We start from the raw sequence: 22,946 nt of genomic DNA on the forward strand, positions 1-22,946 counted from the left end.
ATAGTTAATTTAGTGGGGAGAAAATAGCCTTATTGTGTATGGTGCTCCTTTGAGCACTTTTCTTTTATTGTTATCTACTAACAGACAAACCAAGGTCAATATAGGTACTTCAGGCTGTGGTCTAGGGTCATGATGTTCTACTGTTCATTTGTGTCCGTTTTAAAACTAACATCTGTGCTAATTTTGAAAAAAAAAAAAACTCTTCATTTACAGCCAGGGAGCTCTTCTGACAGTACGGCTCCAGCAGATTCATATTCTGCCGTAACCCTTGTTCTACAGATGACAGCAGGACTAGGTCATCAAGATCCAAGCAGTGTGAGGTCAGGAGCTGCAGACTGTTCCACTTAACACTAGTAACCCATGAATATAGTCCAGATACTGAGGAGCTAGACTCAAAATTACAGTCCTGTGTCACATGTAGAGAATTCTGTCCTTTTATTACCTACTTTTTCCTCAGGTCTGTTTTCTACATGCATCCAATTATTTCATACAACCACCCTTTTCGCCAACTGGAAGTTTTAAGAAATACCAAACTAAAAGTCTTTTACCAAACTTTTTTCCTCCACAAAGTCACTTATTAACATAATTCTTATTAATTCAACACAGTGCAATCTATCTCTGCATGAACTCTATGGTGGGAGTGTGGTGGGATTAGAAGACAGCTTCTGTCCGTCAGAAGCACACAAGCACTTCCGCACGTCTCTACTAAAAGCCACAAACCGAAAACAGTGTTTTTGATTATGATGAATTTACACGCACTCTCTTTTCTTATTACAACATTCTCAAAAGCTTTTTTGAGGTCAATGAAGCATACTTTGGAGTACAATGAACGCAATCAAAATTTCGCAATTCAAGCTGACAGAAACATTTTTTTCCCAACACAGCTTTCAGGAGCAACGTATGTCTGCGTAGGTAATCATTTATGAATTTACCTAGACGTGGTCAATCAACTACTGTATTTCAGGGTGATAAAATAAGCAGTGTCCATAAAAATACTCGGTATGATTAAACATAGGAGGAGTGTCCACATCTGGACACCACCCCCTCCCGTCTCCTACCGTCAGCTCTGGCTTCAGCACCAGAGTCTTCCTTGGGCCTCAGAATACGGTTCACCCTCTTGGACATGGAAGAGAATAGGTCCTGAATGGACGGCCTCCGCTCAGAGTCTGGACACACCGGCCCCACAATGCCGTGCGGAGACCCAGAATGCACGTGTCCTACAATGTCCTGCTCACTGTACGAGCCCACCTGTCCCACAAGGTTCGGTTCAGTCTTCGTGTCCATCAGTCCCACAATGCCCTGCTCAGTGTCCAAGCCCACCTGTCCCACGATTCCCTGCTGAGAGTCAGAGCACACCTGTCTCAGTTTCAGCTTCTGGGTGATGGGGGTGCCCCCAGGCTCTGAGACAGACCTGTGGAAGGGGACGAGGGTGCGGAGCGGGAATGGCCTGTCCATCAGAACACTGGTGCTGTCACCCCTTCGATGAAGGCTCAATTCCCTGGCGCTGTGAGTCGAGTCCCACTCCTTCAACTTAGGCACCTTCAAGGCTACCCTGGGGGGGGTCCTCCACTTGTAACTGTCCAGCGCTTGATCGGGGGTGGAGATCGATCGATGTTGCGCCCATGGCCGGCTACGCCGCTGCCAGCGGTAAGAGTCCAAACAGTCGCCGTCAGGGGGAGCCCCGGAATCGGCCATGTCTGATGAGTCTGACACGTCCTTCAGCAGCGAACAGCCTAAGCTCCTCTGGCGACCATAGGAAGACAACAACTTCCTGGGCTTTGCCCGTCAGTGAGCTCACCCTAAGAGAGGTCCACACCACGAGACTTAGCGAACCTACCTCCGGCACCAAAGGACAGCCATCAGCCGAGCCCGGAGATTCTCCTTCGCTATGTGTACCCCCTGCCTCAGCCTTCACTTCCTGCTTTCTGGCTGAGCTTCATGTTCCTGAAAGGAAGTGGGCTGTCAATTATCGTCACCCCAGACGGTGAGAGACAGCCAATCAGAAAGAGGATATGCAGCGAGGCCTCTGGTTGTGGTTTTCTGTGTGCGCTACCACTTTCAGTTCTAAACAGGGCAGCCAACCTCAACAGCTCAAGCCAGATCTAAAAGAATCCGCTATCGAAACGGCCGTTTGCTCACCAGGGCAAGTGCTACGCAGATAAAAGCGCAGATTTTCCAGTTGATTTTGAAACTCAGATCACTGCAGCAGCGGCCCTAGTCATAACGTTTCTGAAAGCTGAGGTCCTCTGCTTATCATACAGCAAAAAAATTGCTTTTCTTTACCATTCAGTAAAATGTTTAACTCATGAATTAGTTAGATGCCATGAGAGAGACTACTCTATACTTAAGTCAATGGACAATAAAAGGGCCTAGCAGAAAACATCCACAGACATTCACACCGAACTTCTCATCACAGCAAAGAATAGAGATGACTTGTTAAGTATCCCATTGCATCTATTCAACACTTGACAGACTCAAATATTTGGATCCGTGTGAACAAGGCTAAGAAGCCACCCAGAGCCAGTGGACTGAGGAGTTTATTCACGCAGGAAAAAGTTCCTTCAGACAGGAAAACATTCCACTGCCCTCAACTTCATCTGGCAACAAGCTGCCTCTGACCTTAGCATTGGAGAAAAGAGAGGAAAAATAGAACATAGTTCAATTTCTTTCCATCACTGGCACTGAGAAGGCGGCGTGCGAGCTAGCAAATTAAAGGAGGAGGAAGGAAACTATTCCTCAACTTGGTTAAACTTCTGAGAAGCAGGGACGTTGACCTCGCCTGTCTGTGTATAAAGGTATGGAAATGGAAATTGGATTTTCTGCAGCAGTGTAAACATGCTGGCAGGTGGAGATCCATCCTCCATTCTGCTACACCCTCCAGCATGGAAAGAGGCTGCACCTGTATGCCGTAAATGTTCCACTCTTCGGCTCAAACTGCCAACCCACACCACAGTAAGTACCGTCTAAACAAACCGACATCTACACTCGCTTACATTACACACAATAAAACACTCGTTTAAAGGCGATCTCATTATGGTTTATAAGCCACTCGGCGACGATGCTTGACTTCCAAATGACGCACGAGAGGACAGGCATTACAATGGCAGGGCAGGTTAGGGTCTGGAGAGATTCCCTCACCCACTCTCTCACCGCGTTAAGTGCTAATTCATTATCACATCATCGCACACAGTGTCTGAGCACAGTGAATCAGCCTTGACAGCTACACTTGCTCAATATTCAGCACTAACAGGGGAAACCTGCTTCCAGCGGCTTTGGCGCGTTTGGTTCTGAGCGACCTCCCGTGGAGCGGCCTCTGTGACACTGAGGAACACGGGCCAGAGGGGCGTGTCCCACAGAGTGCACACACATGAGCCCTGCCCCCTCTGGACTGAGCCCCCACCCCCCTCTGGGCTGAGCCCCGCCCCTCCTCCGTCCCAGAGGAAACGGTGGAGATTCTTGTCGGGCGCACAGAACCCTTGAAGCAGGAAGCCAAACCACGGGCCGTCGCCAGCGGCTCCTCCGCCACCCGTCTGCAACCCTGCAGGCCCCAACACACTCATTTCGGCTAACACCACTTCTTCACAATCAGAGAGGACCTCCTTCAGGCAAGCACTGGGGGCCCATTCGGTGCAAAATCAACACGAAGTCTGCGTGATTCAATAAAACTTTGCATGATTCCTCCAACAGAGGAAGGGTACATGGGCAGCCTATGCATCCAGCCCAAAATGGAGAAATCGGGCCGTTTATCCATTTTTGGCCCATTCGCACACAGCCAGGAGTTTGTCATTCTTGGCCGGGTGCGTCACGGACATTTCTGCAATGACGCAGGAAGCGCCCGGGGGCCTGCTGCTGTGCATGAGCGCGAGGTCTGCCCGCAGCAGTCAGCCCCGTGCTCCGGCCTTCCCTGCATTGTGCCGAACCCCTCAAGCCTCAGTGCTAAAGCCCCCCTCGAAGCAGCCACCAAAATCGCACGGATAACGGGCCTGCCCGTCGAGAGAGCTCTGCGCCGCGGTTCCCATGACGACCGCATGTAGCGGATTTGCACCTTCTGCCGTCCCTCTGTTCTGGGACGAACGTGTTGGACCAACATCCGAAAAAATTTCATAAACATAAGACGTGAAAACAGCTCAGGCGTGCGAGCCAGAAAATATGGAATGGCGCATGACTCACGAAAAGGAAGGCCGTCTGCCAGCGCAGTTCATCTGAAACCTTAACGCAGGCTCTCGGATGCTCAGTCCGGGCTTCCGTCTCAGCCACTCCTCTGGGGGAGAGCTGTTATAACAGTGATTAACACCGGTACCGTGTTTGTGTTTTTTACTTTATATCCATTTTCATTTCTGGACATGGTGTGAAGATTTATGATGCAGTAGCCACTTGCGAGCTCATCCCAGAGGGAGTCTCAGGTCTAGCCTCGACGCCATTTCAAATTTGCACCAGGAAATGAGCCCCAACATCAACACTGCTTCCTATTTACACTGTTTTTAAAAGGAAATGAGTTCCAGAAGCAGCACTGTTTCAGATTTACCCTGTTTTTAAGGGGAAATACACCAGTACCAGCACTGCTTCCTGTTTACACTGTTTTTTAGGGGACAAGAGCACCACATTCCCAACAGCGCTTCCTGTTCACACTGTCTTTAAGGGGTAATGGGTCTGGCAGTTCCACAACTGCATCTTGCACACGTGAGAGCCACTTCCTCATGGAATTTATACAAGTCGAGCTGTACGCAAGAGTTCAGACACGCAGCCGGACTGCACAAATATTGAGTTTAGCTGTACTGAGGAGTTTAGACACACAGCTGGTCTGTATGAATATTGAGTTTAGCTGTACTGAGGAGTTTAGACTCACAGCTGGTCTGTATGAATATTGAGTTTAGCTGTACTGAGGAGTTTAGACACACAGCTGGTCTGTATGAATATTGAGTTTAGCTGTACTGAGGAGTTTAGACTCGCAGCTGATCTGCATGAATATTAAGTTTAGCTGTACTGAGGAGTTTAGACTCACAGCTGGTCTGCATGAATATTGAGTTTAGCTGTACTGAGGAGTTTAGACTCACAGCTGGTCTGCATGAATATTGAGTTTAGCTGTACTGAGGAGTTTAGACACACAGCTGGTCTGTATGAATATTGAGTTTAGCTGTACTGAGGAGTTTAGACTCACAGCTGGTCTGTATGAATATTGAGTTTAGCTGTACTGAGGAGTTTAGACTTGCAGCTGGTCTGTATGAATATTGAGTTTAGCTGTACTGAGGAGTTTAGACTTGCAGCTGGTCTGCATGAATATTGAGTTTAGCTGTACTGAGGAGTTTAGACTCACAGCTGGTCCGCATTAATATTGAGTTTAGCTGTACTGAGGAGTTTAGACTCACAGCTGGTATGCATGAATATTGAGTTTAGCTGTACTGAGGAGTTTAGACACACAGCTGGTCTGTATGAATATTGAGTTTAGCTGTACTGAGGAGTTTAGACATGCAGCTGGTCTGTATGTATATTGAGTTTAGCTGTACTGAGGAGTTTAGACTCACAGCTGGTCTGCATGAATATTGAGTTTAGCTGTACTGAGGAGTTTAGACACGCAGCTGGTCTGTATGAATATTGAGTTTAGCTGTACTGAGGAGTTTAGACACGCAGCTGGTCTGTATGAATATTGAGTTTAGCTGTACTGAGGAGTTTAGACTCACAGCTGGTCTGTATGAATATTGAGTTTAGCTGTACTGAGGAGTTTAGACACACAGCTGGTCTGCATGAATATTGAGTTTAGCTGTACTGAGGAGTTTAGACACACAGCTGGTCTGCACAGCTGGTTTAGCTGTACTGAGGAGTTTAGACACACAGCTGGTCTGCATGAATATTGAGTTTAGCTGTACTGAGGAGTTTAGACACACAGCTGGTCTGCATGAATATTGAGTTTAGCTGTACTGAGGAGTTTAGACACACAGCTGGTCTGCATGAATATTGAGTTTAGTGAGTTTGTACTCATTACAGCCAATGAAAACTCCTGGCAGCGGAAGACAAGGAGTCACAGCAGATCCGAACGACACCGCGAATCAACACCATTAGCGCTGCATAAAACAGCCCGCCTCCCCGCTTCCCCACCTGGGGTTCAGCTCGACGCAGAAAGCATGAAGACGCAGCGGCGGCGACGATTCGCGCGAGCCCCGGGCTCCCGGTTGCTCGACGCGCGACGCTAACAGCGCTAATGCGCTAATGACAGCTCATTAGCGGAGCGGCGGCACTGACTCACAGGTGCGGAGACAAGGGAACTGAATGAGGCTCATTAGCGCCGCGCCGCGCCGGCTCTGACTCATGGAGGACAGCGACGCGGCGACGAGTCGCAGGAGGGGCCTTGTTTTCCCGCCGAGCGGCCACCGGGAGCCGTCGCAAATACCCGCAGGACCGCTGGGAGACGGCCAGTCTGCCTGTCGCCGCTAGCGCTCCCTCACCCCTCCAGATAGGGGAACGGCTCTTTATAAAGCGCTTTCTAATGGCTTCCCTTCATCACTGTCCCCCCCACCACACGCCCATTCCTAATAATAGCCCCGCTATAAAAAGCGCGATACAATGAATCACCCAGAAAATAAAGCAGATGGATATTAATAAAAGGAGCAGGTTTGGAACTGGGCGCCTTCAAAAGGAGAGTTTGAACTTCAACCCGGGTGTTTTTAGGAGCCGAATTGAGCCGGGTGTTTACAAAAGGAGAGAAGAGCAGCTGGGTGCATACAGAAAGTAGCTGGTTTGGGATGGGGTATTTTCAAAAGGAGGGGGACTGAGCTGGAGTTTTATAAGGAGGAGGAGGTTCGAAGCTGGGAGTTCTCAAAAGGACAAGAATGGAGCTGGATGTTTTTTAGGAGGGGAATGGAGCAAGGTGTTTTTAGAATGAATAGAGCCGGCAATTTTAGGAGAGGAATGTAACTTGTTGTTTCTAGGAGAGGAAGGGAGCATGATGTTTACAAACAGGGGAATGAAGTTGAGTGTTTGTAATAGCAGGGGAACTGGGTGTTTTTAAAGGGAGGGGAATGGAGCTTGGTGTTTTTAAAGGGAGGGGAATGGAGTGAGATGTTTACAAACGTAGGGGAACGAAGCTGGGTGTTTGTAAAAGCTGGGGAGCAGGGTGCCAGTAAATGGGGTGGTTTGGGTGAGCAGGGAGTAGCCTATACGTGCAGTTGAACTGCATCTGCATCCCTCCCTCAGCATACATATGATCTGCATCCTGCATTGTGATTTTCCACTGCGCTGGTCTGAGTCCTGAAATAGATAATGGGTTATTCTTAGACTGCAGGTCAGAGGGGAAATCCTCTCCTCCCCCCCCCCCCGATGACAGCCAGGCCCTGAACACGGAGGGGCGGGGCCAATGCAAGGAACTTTCCACTTCCTCCCACCTCCCCCTCTGCGACACACAGAAAACGCACGCAAGCGCAGACCCTAACACAGACGCACTGTCCACCCCTATACACACACGGACACGGTCACACACAGACATACACACAGCCCCTATATACACATGAACACAATCCCTAACACACAGCTGTTCTTACACCCGACCCCCGTCGCCGACACGTGCTAACACGGCTATCGGGCTACGCACACACTTCTGTTCCTACAGCGCACAGGGGTCTGTTGTGTGCTGGTCCTGCCATTTCCTTTTTTCTGTAATAGCCATTTAACACCAGGGCTATATGCTACCACTGCTTTAAAATAATTAAGAGGAACACAACATCGTCGGTTACCAAAGAAATTAAAGAAGAACTACTGTGGCGGCAGTGATTCTCGTTCTGCCTCAACAGGTCAAGCCTGCTCAACCGTTACGTTTGGGTGAATTTATTTAACTCCAAAACTTGAGGTTGCCATTTATCACTGGCACGGGTTTACTGGAATGATTCATCATCTCATCATGGCGCCTGGGCCGGTAGATTTTCTTTATTGTGAGCGCCGCCTCTCTGAATGTATTTCTCCATCTCACTGATGATGAGTGAAGCCGGTCCCCTGTGTGGCCAACAGTGCGCCCCCTTCAGACTACAGCCTGTAACAGCACAGCTCCGCTGCACCATAACCGCCCCCAAGCCATCACACTGAGCACCAGCACTGACATCACTTATAAGCTCTGTGTGTGTGTGTGTGTGTGTGTGTGTGTGCGTGTGTGTGTCAAGCATGCATAAGAGTGTGTGTGTTCGTACTTGTGTATGCGACTTACACTCTTGATAAATTGGATGCACTCAGACGCTTCTACCTAATCTGTCTCTTTCATAGAGATACGCATCTGCTGTTCGGCAGCAAATGACAAGCAATTACCGGTAAATGGAAGCCAAGCTCAGACACAAACCTAAAACCAATAAACTCTGGTTGAACTTGGGTCCTCCACTTCATAAAAAAAAACAGGAAAAATTATGTGGTTCAGTCGTTTGTGTACATCTGTCCGTCCCTGGGCTGCAATGGCTGCACACTGTGCAGGCAAAGCCACCAACCATCTCAACCTTCAGTCGACCAATCAAAGGCTTCCTCTGCTCCTCACCAGTAACCGTACGTCAGCCTGCTTTGCAGCATTTGAATGGTGCACACTCATACTGAAACAGACCGAGCCAGGCCTTCAGACCTGAGAGCAGGTGCTTCTGCAAACCCGGTTCCTCATTCCACTCACCCCGCGGCCGTCCGTCGGAGGCCGAACCGCTGTCACCTGGCCAAACCCGTGACGCAGCCTTCCGCCGCGTTGCCGTTTTCACACACAAGAACGCTCCGTTTAGAATCGAAGGAGTCGAAATCAAAGGATGCAGGGTTAAGATTAAAGAGGCAGGAGACGAGGGGACGCTCCTTGTAGAGCAACGGCGGCTAGCTGGATCCACAGAGCGTTTGCATTCTAAAAGCGTTCCCAGAGACGTGGAAATTCTGGGGTTGAGGTCAACAACCAGTATTTAACTGGCCTTATTGGCTGACATCGATGCCGATACCTCCCCATTTATATCATAGCACAAATGCAACTTGCAACGTTTCCAAATTCATGGAAGAGGTAGATTTATTAAGGAACTAACTTTATTTTATATGTATAGCAAAATAACAAAAAAACTTGCTTACTTTAGCAAATAGCATGAGTCTTTGCGCAGTGCCGCGAAAAAGACTTCCTGATTATTACACATTTGTCACACTGAATGGTTTCAGATTTTTAGACAAAATGTAATATTAGACAAGGGAGCAAACACAAAACATATTTTTCTTAATTATTTAAATGATTTAATTAATAGGTTTAGCAATGCGACAGGGTTAGCACCTAATCTCCTAACTGCTGAGACAGAGCTGGTACGATCGCTAATAGTAGCCAGTAACAGCTCATATGTGAAGTACCGCAACTCCAGACCTCAGCTACACAAGGATTAGCCGACAGGAGAAGCTAAAAACGCAAGGCTTCTCACTGAGTTTCAGTCATTCAGTCAGGTTTGTTCCAGAACATGGGACACAGGCCTACACATAAGACTACATTGCTCATTAGAGCAAGACCTCTCTATGTTATGGTGTTGGTGTTATGGTGTTATGGGGTGGGCACTTTTCTGTTACATCCAGTCTACAGTTACTTTACACCAGGCCCACCAGTGGAGGATGGGCTCCCCCTCTATAGCCGGGGTCCTCTCAAGATATCTTCCCATCTGGGAGTTTTTTCTTGCCACCGTTTGAGGGTTTTCTCCACACTGGGGAGTTTTTACCTCATGTGCTTGCTATTTGGGGGTTCGGGCCAGGTCTCGTCTATTTCTTCTGCTACTCTGTACAGCACCTTTGTGAGAGTTTTCTGTAAAAATCTCTACACAAATAAAATAGATTGTGCCATGTCAGACCTCTCCGTAGGAGACGTTATCCTGTCAGGAGTCACTCACTGGCTTATCTCGTCTCTCCCCCTGTGCCTCCCTGCCTCGCTTAACATTTCCATATGAAAATGAATAGAGGGAACAGGCGGCCGACGCAGAGGCAGTAAATCTCTGCAAAAGAGCGCGAGCGACGGGAAGAATGGCGTGCGTCACCAGCGCTTAGCCTAGCTCAGCCGCGCCGGCGCTGTCACCTCCCGCCTGTCATCGCCCGCGTCCGCCATTATCCTGACGTAACGACATCCGTTCCAGGCCGGAGGCGGCCGGTCGCTGACGGAGCGGCGCGGGCGGGGCTTTCCGAGGAGCTGGTGTCTGCGGGGGGGGGGGGTTCGGCCCAGCCGGACGGCGTGAGGAAAATAAGGACCGACGCGGCGACGCCGCTGAACGCCGCTGAACCCCACGTGTCTCGCATACCACTGACCTCCCCACTTAACACCGGTAAACAGGAGCTCTATTTTCAGACTGCGGGAGCAGCCAAGATGGAAACACGTTAAGGAAAACCAAAGGGGTGGGGGTGTTCCACAAAGCAGGATAACGGAGTTAGCTGGATAACTGTGCGGAGTAAAACCCGGAACAGCTCTTTTTTTACTTCAGTCCGTGTTCCGGATCGGGGACGGTTCCAGGTTTTGCAGTGACCAAGCTAACACGGTAATTCTGCTTCGTTGAAACAGCCCCGGTGGTGTTATGGTTGGAGGAGGAGAATTTGTTGCTAGGTGACAGCTTTGCCTGGTTGAGTCGTAATCAGGTGGAGTGCACGGAGGCAGGAGAATCGCATCAGCGACAAACGCGGCCCTCTCTCTCCCTCCCACAACCCCCCGTCTCTCTCTCTCCCTCTGCAATGGGGGAATCCGGAGCTGAAACAGCCCCGTGTCCCTCCGACCGAATCGCCGAAGGGCAAACCCATCAGGGCAGCTTCCCCAGCGGCTAACAAACAAGGCCGTCGAACCAGCAGCTGGAACGCGAGCCCTTCCCCCGTCCCGTCATCCCCCTCCGCTACCGGAGACGAGAGCCTGACGACCCCAAGACGAGGGAAAAAAATATTTATTCTAGAAAAGATCGGGGGAGTCGCTCCAAAACAGGATGGAGGCTTCCTGTGTTTTCAGGTAACGCCTGGAATGTGGACTTGTTGTCTTCCAGCCAATTAGTCTGTGGGCCGGAGGAAAGGGTGGAGGGAGAAGCTACCTGCCCTTGTGCTGGAGCCCCAGCGTCTCGCCCTCCTGTTACCAGCACAACCGCCAGCGCGACTACCTGCCCTTATCTACCAGCCACAGGCCAGTGTATTCTCACACGGATACAGCCCTCTGATTATACGCTGGAGTGCACAGTCACTGTTTTCTGTATTACAGTCCGCTGCTGCCAATGCCCAATTGGGGATGCGTAAGTGCACCGGGTGGTGAGGGATATTTCAAAATAAAAGTTCACCCCCCCAACTGAACGAATAAAGCGAATACGGCAAACAAAAATAAATATTATTTCTCAGATAATCGGGAAAAATAAAACGGAAATAAAACAGACGGGGGCTCTGGATCCTGAGGGTGTGCTACTGAGTCTGTGCAGACGAGCAGAATGAACTTTGTGTCTCACGGGCCAATAACGGCACACAGCGCCCACACCACATGTCTGTGCTTCTTGGCCAGCGGCCAGGGGTCACATGACTGTTGGGGGCAGCGGGTGATTCACTCACCGGAACGCAGACGGAGGGCAGGCGCAGAAGGGGTCCGCAGGAGGGGAACGAAACAAAACGGGAAAAAAAGGTCTAAAAGGAGCGAGGAAGAAAAAGAGTAAGCAAGCGAGAAATAGACACAGTGGGAGAGAGAGAGATGGAGAAAGGGAGGGAGAGAGAGAGAAAAGAAGGGAGAGAGACAGAGAGGGAAGAAAGGCGAGAGAGAGGGAGGGAGGGAGAGAGAAAGAGAAAGGGATGGAGGGTGAGAGGGTGGGAAAGAGAAAGCAAGAGAGAGGTACAGATTTAGATAGATAGATAGATAGATAGATAGATAGGAAGAGAGAGAAATTCCAGGGTGGCCTAAATGTCTCCACTCTCAGATTCACACTAATTAGATCTGCAAGTCACATGCAGGCCTAGTCAGGATCCTCCTCTAGTCAGCAAGTGAAACATGCAGACCGCAGCAAATACGGGCCCCGTCTGCTCCACCCGGCCTGTTTGTTTTCAAATACGCCCTGTTTAATGAAAACCGAGCAGTGGGAACGCGTCCCGCTGAAGGTCACCGCGGTAACATGCTGATGTCCTGTGAAAGACGACCCCGCATGCGGCTCAGACGCGCCCTCTGAAGACTGCCCTCCAAAAACACCTGCCCTCCAAAACAATCCGCACCAGAGATAGCATCTCTCCGAGAGACCTGCTACCCAAAATACTGCAATCACAATGGCTTATTTCAGGGCTCCCATTATATTTAAGCGGGCTGTTGACGGAGTGATTCCGGAGAGATTGAGCAATGAGCACCAAAGCGCCCGACGCATGAGAGAGACTGAGGACTGAGTGAGCTGTAGAGAACGCTAATGCCCACAGGGGTCACTCATATGTAGAGAGCATTAATGTTTGTGGGTCGGAGTGAGGACATCTCTATGCTGTAGTAAACGCTAAATGGGACAGAGGGAGGAGAGGTCGCACATGTTAAACTGATCCACTGCTTATTTGGTGAAACTATACATTCTCAGAAAGAGCTTTGGGGCACATCAACCCAAACTGCATAGAAATCTCAGCCAACACAGACCAGTGGTAACCAACCCTGTTCCTGGAACTCTACCATCCTGTAGGGTTTCATTTCAACCCTAATTTGGCACATCTGATTCAACTAATCAGCAGCTCGATGAGATCTCTAGCTGTTAAATGAGGTGTGCCTTGTAAGGATTGTAGTGAAAAGCTACAGGACGGTAGATCTCCAGGAACAGGGTTGGTTACCACTAACACAGATTGATGCACTGGGTAGTGAGCTCATACCAGTGGCTTTCTAGGCTAAATGCTGTATTGCTCCCATGTGCATTCCAGCTTCGATAGTGAAAGGAAACAGCAGTCGAACAGTTAACAGCAGCCTTTCAAAATGTCATTTTTGCCATGGGTAAATAATTCAAGTATAAACAACATCGGTTAGTTTAATTGGAACACCGCTGATGAAAAGCAATCTGTCCACTTCAGCTAGGGAAGGCTATTTATAACAGCCAGCCCTTGGAGACAGGAATCTAAGGCACATTTAACACTTTCCCAAGCAACAGCAGGCCTGGTCTTAAACATCTTCCGCACGTCACACTGCTTCTTTACATCAGCGGCAAACCGCAAGCAGCTCAGCCCACACCAGGCCTCTCTCTCAGTCGAACACATGCAACCGCCATCAATGTAACGTGCATGTCTGCCCCTGAAGTTCATCTAGCTGGATGTGGCGATGCTAACATAAACCTGCGCACCTCATCGCTAATGCTAACCCATAACTGGCCGAGCTGCACGGGAGAAGCTCAGATCACCATTTCCTCTCTCTACACCCCACCCTGTGCCCACCTTTACTGAAGAGGGGGGTCAGGATGAGGGAGTAGCAAAATGGCGTCTTAGGGTCAAGGGGTCACCAGTCAAGCCCGTCTCAGCAGCCTCTCTCGGTTCGGGTGAGCGCAGACAAGCGCGCCAGTCTCCTGCGGAAGCCGTGATGTCACCCACTGCTACTTTTATACAGGGACACTGTGTATGAGGAGGATGCTGAATGGGCAGCGTGTGCTGGCAGGCTGGCGTGTAGGCACAGGCACAGTGCTGAGTCAGTAAAACCACAGGATCCCCTCATCCACACACGGGACAGACACAGGACGTGCCCTGGAGCAGCCCTCCCCCGTTTCATTTTTAACAGGGCCAGACCTGACACCAGACAGCCGAAGCTGGAATCACAGCGGAAGGGTGCAAATGAAGCTTCAGGGACTGGCCACTGAGCTTCAGCCAGCCCGTTTCAGAGAAGGCCCTGCACTGCCTCTATGCTCACTATAACACCGGCATGCAAGAGCATGTTTATGTCTCAATAAGCCATTAGAGGCCTTGATTTCTGAAAGGGAGAGAACAACATCCAAGTGAATGTACAGCAGCTTTAATACTATGACAGATACAGAACCAAGCTTTAGTCACGGCATATGAATACCAGTAGAACAGAGCTTTAATCTAGACAAACCATAAGCCAAACCTCACATTTATACCTGCACAACCTGGGTTTCCAACAGGGAATTTGTGGACCCCTGGGGGTCCTTGAAGGTACTGTATGGGGCCCCAGTCCAGACTTGATATTCAATGACTGTATTCCAAAATACTGTCTTTTTTAAAACATAATCCTTTCTACGTTATGATGGGGGCCCCTGTTTGCCTGGGTAGGGGGTCCCTGGGTCTGAAAAGGTTGAAAACCCCAGCTGTAAAACAGACAGTTTTACTGCTCTGTGCAATAAAACTACTCAAGAGGTACAGTTCTCCAGAGAGGCCACAGTGAGTTCTAAAGAGATACTCCTCCATAAAAACCCCCTTCCTCCCTCTTCCTCAGCTTCGATCAGTCACCGCAGGGGGGCACACCCAGATAAGCCACTTAAACACTTCATGTTTCCCTCAGCCCAGTCATCTGTTAATGAGCTTAGCCCCAATCCCCTTTCATTGGCTACAAAACATGAAGACCACCCCCCCATCCCCCCACCCCCAGCTCGGCCCTGAGTGGGGCCAGCAGCTAACACCATGACCCACCCCCCCACCCCCACCTCAGCCCCGAGTGAAGGCCAGCAGCCCAACACATTGGCCCCCCGCTCCTCACCACCCCCACCCGCCGCTCAGTCACCGGGACTGTACCAAGGCAGGGATGTTAATCCAGACTGTCACATATTCCCACAGTTTTCACAAAATCCAGAGAGGACACAAAAAGCTCTGCTTTAAGCAGCCTAACGCTAATCCCTCCACTGCTAATGATTTCAAACGGGCGGGGGGGCGGGGAGGGGGGAGCGACGCGCGTCCAGCCCCAGCCGGAGCGTGTCCATGACAACTGCGCAGAATCTCAATCAAATTTTAACGAGCGGCTCGGGTGACCCCAGCCTATCGCTCCGGCCTCTCCGCACCACGGAAAGCCACCGGCCGTCTCCCACGCTAACCGCTACGTAGCGCAGCATCGAACCAGTTAAAGCAGGAACTCAACGACCCGCCAGATCTCCGGTTCTCCCAGCGCTATAATAGGCTACACCTCTAACGTTCGATAACCCCACACTGAAGACAGGGACTGCGTACATCTCTGGGCTTTCAGTAACGACACACCGAAGCCAGACGCTAAACACTTCTCAGTGTTCGGTAAGCCCTTAATGATCACTGGGGTTGAGTAGGCCTTTAAGCCTTCAGACCTGCGCTGAGATCAGAGACTCAGACCGCATTGATCTCAGCAGGTCTCTCCCTGCGGCGCTGGCTGGCGGGCAGTGATGAAGGCTCCTCTGTGAGTCACAGCGCTCACTTCGTCATCCCGGATCATGACAAACACAAGACACCGATGGTCATTTAAAGACCATGAGCTCGTCCAATTTTACCTTGAAATTCATCCTACGCCAAAAACGAACCACAGAGGGAGGCTGGAAGTTGCTAGTAACTCTGAAGCCGCAGTTGAGATGTCAAAGATGTCTAATACCCAAGTACAAAAGGCGCCCAAGCATGAAAAATGTTTTCCGAGAAGAGGAATTTCAGGAAGTGCAGGAATGCAGTGATGATCTCGGTGGAGATTACAGGAATTAAGTACGGGGACCAAATTTCAGAGCAGAAATAGCGCAGTTATCACTCCACGGTATTAATGATGGATTTCACCCTGGAACGGTGGTAATTACTGGATGGATTAGAGGACATTAACCACGAGAATAAAGCAGTGATTACTGTGCACCCTTATCGAGGAATCGTGATGTGAGAATATATATTTCAGTGCGGGAATATATAGTTGATTAATGCTCAATGTATTAATGAGCTCTATATTCACAGCTCCGCTAACTGTGAGTGTGTGTGTGTATGAGAGAAAGAGACAGAGAGAGAGAGAGAGAGAGAGACAGAGAGAGAGAGAGAGAGAGACAGAGAGAGAAAGAGAGAGACACAGAGAGAGAGAGAGAGACACAGAGGTGACAGAGAGAGAGAGAGAGAGAGACAGAGAGAGAAAGAGAGAGACACAGAGGTGACGGAGAGAGAGAGAGAGAGAGAGACTATCACTGCTGCATAAGGACACAATCCCACCTTTCACAGCACCCTGCCTGCCCTCCAGAGCTTTTCACACTGGCCTGTGCATTTACAAACAGGTCCTTCAGCCCACCTATTCATTCACCTTTCCTGACATTCAGGCCCATAAATCCAGGGCTGCTGTGCTCAACAGCATCAGAGTATAAAGTCAGGAGCACGACCGTTAGCTGCACATTCAACTACCTCTTTCATTTCAGTTCCTATTTATTCTCATGTATTGGTGCTTCTGTTCAAAGCTTAAAAAAGAACATAGTGTGGAAGGCTATATATAAATAAATAGGGCTAATGCTAATTGCAGGAAAAAGTGGTCTTGAGACAAGGAAGTAACAGTGCGGTTTCACAATTTACCATCATAAAAATAATGATTGGTTATGAATTTATAGCTATTTAATAATAAAACAAGATACTTGCGCCCCTTTTCAAGGACAGTGGCATAACATCGTCATGTTATTGGTGCAATCCTTTTTTTCACATAAAATTGAATTTCATTCAAAAGTAATGTCGGCAAAGTCCTACCAAGCTTAAATGGACAAAAACGCACAATATAAAAAGCTCTGTAATGTTAAGCATGAATTGCTAGGAGTTTGGAAGTGCTTTCATTGACAACTGCATCCTGTGAAAATTAAAGTTAAAAGATTATGATCGTCTCAAGATGCCAGTTAATTCATAGTCCTATTTCTTTGAAAGGAACCAAGAATGCGTAACCGTGGCAACTCAATGACCTAACAGCAGCTTCATAAGGGCATTCTTCCCATCAGCAGGACTCTCGTTCAAGCAGAATCAGGTGATTACAGTTACATGGAGCATAACCGTGTAACCAGAGCCAGGCGAATACGACCACTGCCCAGGACTGTGGCATGCTGTAAGGAGCAGTTTCCATGAGCCCAATGGCTGCCCAGCACAGGGCTAGGCAAACTAGAGCCATAACGAAAGTCCTCACTGCACAGAACAAAGCCAGGCTGATGGGGTAGAGCAGTGATCTCCGACACAAACCCACCAGCACTGTGGCTCCACTTTTTATTTTCCCACGTCCTAAAATGGGGGCTGCCGCCCCCCACCCCTTCCCTGGGGGACTGTCCCATCCACTGTGAGGCCACTCTGTTTTAAAATTAGCTGGCTTTGTGGGGGAGGGAGACTTCACATTTGACATAGTCCATTTGAGGGAAGTGATGCTCTCCAACCCTTGGGCTTTTTTTGCCAGATACGTGCAATAAAAGTGCTGTACCAGACACTAAGACATCCTCTATCCACACTCACAACACACACTATTACACCCTCTACCCACACTGACAACACACACTAATACATCCCCCAACCACACTGTGAACACACACTAATACATCCTCCAAACACACTGTGAACACACATTAATACATCATGTAACCACACTGACAACACATACAGACACATCCTCTAACCACACTGACAACACACACAAATCCATCATCTATCCACACTGACAATACACACTAATACATCCTCTCTGCACACCGACAACACACACAACTTCCTCTAACCATAGACAGGACACACCACAACTTCCTCTAACAACTCTGACAACACACACCAAATATATTCTAACTACACTGTGACAACACACACCAAAAATCCTCAAACCACACTGTGACAACACACACCAAATGTCCTCTACATTACATTACATTACAGGCATTTAGCAGACGCTCTTATCCAGAGCGACTTACACAACTTTTACATGGCATTTTTTACATTGTATCCATTTATACAGCTGGATATATACTGAAGCAATTTCGGTTAAGTACCTTGCTCAAGGGTACAACGGCAGTGTCCTACCCGGGAATCGAACCTGCGACCTTTCGGTTACAAGCCCAGTTCCTTACCCACTGTGCTACACTCCGTCCTGCACACTCTAACCACACTGACAACACACCAAACATCATCTAACCACTCAGTCACACACACCAATATATCCTCTATCCATATTGGCAAAACACACCAATACATTCTCTATCAACAATGACAACACACACCAATACATACCAATACACACACCAAACTGACAACACACACTATATAACTATAACCTGCTATATTCACACTGACAACACACACCACAACTTCTTCTAAAATACTAACAACACGCAACAAACATCCTTTCACCACACTGACAACACACCAAGCATCCTCTAACCTGACTGACAAGGCACACCAAACATCCTCTAACCACGCTGTGACAACACACACCCAACATCCTCTAACCACACTGACATCATATACCAAACATGCAAGGGTGGTGTGTATGCAGGTTTTTGTTTCCATCAGTTACCCTGGCCAAATGAGCTAATTGGCTGTACACAGCAATAGATCACTTCACTATGATCAATAGATTAGATCATAGTGAAGTGTTTCATACAAAGAAAAAAGAACAGTCTTCGGCTGCCATTCATATGCTTATCAAGAAATGCACCTGAAACGTCTGATGTTGTAAACGTTAGGGCTAATTAAGTAATTAAGGCCAGAAGTTGGCATGGAACCCAGAAACAGATACGGCCCTTTTAGCTCACCTCTGCTCCAACCACACTGGCAGGGGGATAAAACAAGAGCATGATAACAGGATGGAAACTTTCCCACGGATTTATAAGAAGGCTTCAAAGAGTGCATGACCCTGCCGATAACCATGTGTGTGTGGTAAGTGTGGTTAGCCCTTTTCAAATGTTATATGAAAAGGCTTTGCGAGGTATCAGGTTCATCCTAATACTATAGGTTCACTGGAAGAATAATAAGGAAGAAAATAGAAAATTAATGACTAAGAAACACATTTCCCTCTCTTGACCATCCAAGGTCCCTGCCATAGACAGAACAGCTGATACTGCCACCTGCCCTCTGCTTTGCACACAATCTACAGCAAAACAAGCATTCCAGTCATTTATTAGACACCATTTGCTTGTATTTATACAGGGGTCTCTGTTACAACAATTCGTGGGACCCACCGCCAAATCAGGTCTGCCCGACTAAGGTGGTGGAATAATGATTTACGGCTGACAACATGAGACAATTAAACTGGCTGACTGGTGCGGTCTCTGATGAACTGGGGCTTAATATAGTATAAGCAACAAAGTCTGCAAGAAAAAATATGTCCACGTGTTGCCCGATAGAAAACATCCACACCTGAGTGTGTTGAAACATAAAAGACTAACGCTTGCACAACTTACGGGCCAAAGTCTGCAATACAATCTGATGAAAATAAAAAATAAAAACAACGTACTGACGTTGCGCATGAACCAGAATCATTAGTAACCGCGAGATTCTAACTAAGAAACTCGGATCATGGAATAAAGAGATTCTGAACCAAGAAAACGCTCCCTTTGTAAACGAGCTGCTTTCGCCTGGATAACCAAATGAAGGGGGTGTTGTCACTCATTCCTACAGTCACATGACACGTTCGCAAGATAATTCATGGTGGCATGGTTTTGATTTTATTCGTTAACAAATATCTTGCTCGTGTTATATGTAAACAGCATTTCCGTGAACATATATGCTTTATAATAAAATTAATAGTAAAAATGCGCTCTACGGGAAATTGAGAGCTCAGTCCCACGACCATAGTAACATTCATCTGAGCGATTTGATTAGTGCTTATCTGATAAAAATTGAATTCAAAATATATTTATGTTATCTATTTTGCCCACTGCGAAAAGCTGCTGGTGCGTTGTTTCACGGCTCAGAATAGCCAGAACGACTAAAGTTTACGTTAAATTCAAACGAAAAGAAGCACGAAAAGCAGAAATAACGTTTCTTACCATACACGCGTATCCATCCCTGCTGCTGGCATACGGAGTCCGCAAGGATCCTATCCACCAGCGGATCCAAGGACATCAGTCCCCCGTGAAAAGAGTCCACGTCGTCCGCAATAGAGTCAGTTTCCAATCCGGACACACCTCCGTGATACATCCCAGACACCGGTAATGAATCCACCCCCGTCAAGTCCATGGCTTTGAAATAGTAGTTAAATGAAAACGTCCAGCAGATATTGTGTGGTTTTGAAACACACCCTGGACTGACGCTGACTTCGCAGGCTAGAACAAGCGGGCAGCTGATTTAGCTATCTAACGTAGCCAAGGGGCTGACCTTGTTCTTATATGTCAACGCAAATTAGCTAGACTAAAGTGTATACTCACTAGTCAGTATCAGATAGTTTTTAGTTAACTTATTAGCTGACTAGACTAAGGTAATTAACTTAGCTAGTTCACTTCGTACTTTTACATCAAGCTTGCGTCTTTATATTGCTAATAGTGTTAAGCTACATCAAGCTATCCATCTATCATTCCCCATCCTCAAATTCATCTTTAGGATTAGTAGTCTTAAATGAGCTTAGTGGATTAACATTTTATGCGGTGTCAGTGTGGAACGTGGCTAGCTACTGTCACTAGCTAGTATGCTCCATTGGAAGCCAGCTAGCAGCAGTAATGTGAGGTGTCCACATGCGACCGGTAGGCAGCAAGCTATGGGTATTCCAAAACGGAATGGCATCAAAATCAATTAGACTACCCGTAACGTTAGCAAGCGAGCTACTCAGCAGTCTCATTAATCTCTCAACTGAACCCACCACTTTGCGGATGAATATAGAAAACTAATCAACGTTAACTAATAACATTGACACATTACACTTTTTTAGATCTTAAACATTATTTCGGTTAGCTAGATATAACTGTTAGCTAACGCGAACGTAAACGAAGTCAAGTCACTTCCCATGATGCTCCAATACAGAAAATTCCTTTTAGTTTAGACTAGCCAGTAACTACCAAACTAACAAGCTTTATATCTCTTTAAAGATGTAGATCTCTTTAAAGCTTGATATGTACCATTACCGAAGTTTTAATTTTCCTTTTACGATAGCAGTCTACAGCTCCCAAGTCCACACAAAAGATAATACAGCAAAGTTAGCGAGCTAGCCAGTAGCAGCCAGCAGTCGAGTAACGTTAAGGTAGCAGCAACAGCAGCACAATGGACCGTGCTGTGGGATTGGCGGTCCTCCGTTACTCCAATTCACAAAGTTTAAATATCTACGTGTCCAGTAGTACGTTTTCCAATTACATAAACATTATCCATGGCCAGCTTCAGTGCCGCGCCTCTTCATCCCGAAAATGTTTTTCTCTCTTTGCTCTGCCACTAAAAGGAGACAAAACGCCCAGTGCACGCCTGGAAATCTAGAGCAGCTTTCCTCTTCAATCTCGTCTCCCAACAGCAGGATCCACGGACACAGGCAAGATATGCCGAGCACAGAGCCGTGTGAGTCAATGAACGGAAAAGTCCGGTCTATCCAGGGAGACCAATCAAACTACAAGACCTGATCTCAGCTAACATTACCGTAAGTTAGGTAGGCTACAGAACCGTCTAACGGGTGATACAAATCTTCTGGAGCGTATTATGTCATATTAGTTTTAATTTAAAGTTTTATAATGATCAATTATTATTATTATTATTATTATTATTATTATTATTATTATTATTATTATTATTAATAATAATAATAATAATAATTTTTTTAAAGGCTCATAAGACAATCTTTGTATTCTGATTTGTACCGCTTTTATACAAAAATAAACAATGCACTTTCACTTTTTTTCGAATGATGGGGTCACTCCAAAAAAATAAATCAAATTTCATGCTCAAAAAATGTTAATTTTTTGGGTTTTCACTGCTGTTAAACTCAGGATAGGGACATTTGTGACCCTGAGGTCAACATGAGGGTTGAACCAGATCCCCTCTTGTTTATTAATGCTAAATCTATTTATGTATTATATTCATATTACATATATATTTATTTCCTATTTTAAGATGCTACTTAAATGCAACTGAGTTTGCTTTAGTTAGCTGGCTAATTTAGTTTGCCTTTCTGAGATAACTTTAAATGCTAGTTTAGCTGAATGATAGTAGCTAATTAGCTGACTAAGATTTGTTTAGTTCAAGCTAGCTATTTGACTGACATATAGTACGTGCTATATTGCAAACAATTACATACAGCAAAGTAAAAAAAAATTTTAATGAACAAATGAAAGAATGAAGTGAATCAACAGGCTCCTAATTGGTGAAAGTGTGGACACATAGTCACTAAGAGTAATCGTTTGGTAGATAATGAAGAATTCAAAGACAAAGCAAATAAAAACAAGCCAAGCCTTCACTGTGTTAGTAGATTTAAGGAAAATTTTAGGAAAGAACTTAAACAAATGTTCAGAAACCTAATAGTAGCGTATTGATTCACCTCAGCCTTTAATTTGATCAGATAATTTTTAAAAACTTTTTATGTAAATGTTTGCGATATAGCACAATAAGCACAATGTGAACACTGTAATTTTACTCTTTATGGCATGCATAGGTATTTCTGCCATAATGTGGCTTGAAGGTAAATTGCACCATGGGACAAAATGTGTTTTCTGCTGCCCTCTAGTGTTCATTCTGTTGCAAAGCCTGTAGACCGTGTTCTGTCAAGTAGCTGAGGAATTAATATTTCACACACACACATACGGAAGAGGATTAGGGTCACATGTGAAAATTTTTTTTGAGTTCTGACTTTAAAGTCAGAATTCTGAGATTAAAGTCAGAATTCTGACTTTAAAATTGCACGTGGCCCTAATCCTCTTCCGTACACACATTACATTACATTACTTTACAGGCATTTAGCAGACGCTCTTATCCAGAGCGATGTACAACAAGTGCATTAGTTCAAGGTGCGGAGGTGCAAAAGAAACACACTAGAGTGAAGTAAAGATCGTAGTGCCAGAAGTGACCACATAGATCAGGACTCCAACCCTGTAGGGTAACCTGTTCAGCAAACAAACAAACAATCCTGCCAAGTACAAACTAGCACTGAAATCACATTTGCCTAATCAGAATCAGACAAA

General features: G+C 47.0%; 1 protein-coding gene across 7 annotated transcripts in view; it reads right to left on the minus strand.

The window, feature by feature from the left end:
* The window catches only part of rasal2 (RAS protein activator like 2), a 68,637-nt gene extending 47,319 nt beyond the window's left edge, over positions 1 to 21,318 (minus strand). For 4 of the 7 annotated variants that reach the window (XM_064338371.1, XM_064338374.1, XM_064338373.1 and 1 more), the window contains exon 1: positions 1,059 to 1,938. In XM_064338371.1, coding sequence (XP_064194441.1) covers positions 1,059 to 1,695 — 637 coding nt within the window. In that variant the 5' untranslated portion in view covers positions 1,696 to 1,938. Of the gene's footprint in view, positions 1 to 1,058; positions 1,940 to 19,844 lie in introns of those variants that run through there. The other 3 variants (XM_064338375.1, XM_064338376.1, XM_064338377.1) reach the window with 2 other exon arrangements.
* Positions 21,319 to 22,946: the final 1,628 nt, after the last annotated feature.

This window comes from Anguilla rostrata, chromosome 6 (assembly GCF_018555375.3).
Source record: "Anguilla rostrata isolate EN2019 chromosome 6, ASM1855537v3, whole genome shotgun sequence".
Classification (NCBI taxonomy): Eukaryota; Metazoa; Chordata; class Actinopteri; order Anguilliformes; family Anguillidae; genus Anguilla; species Anguilla rostrata.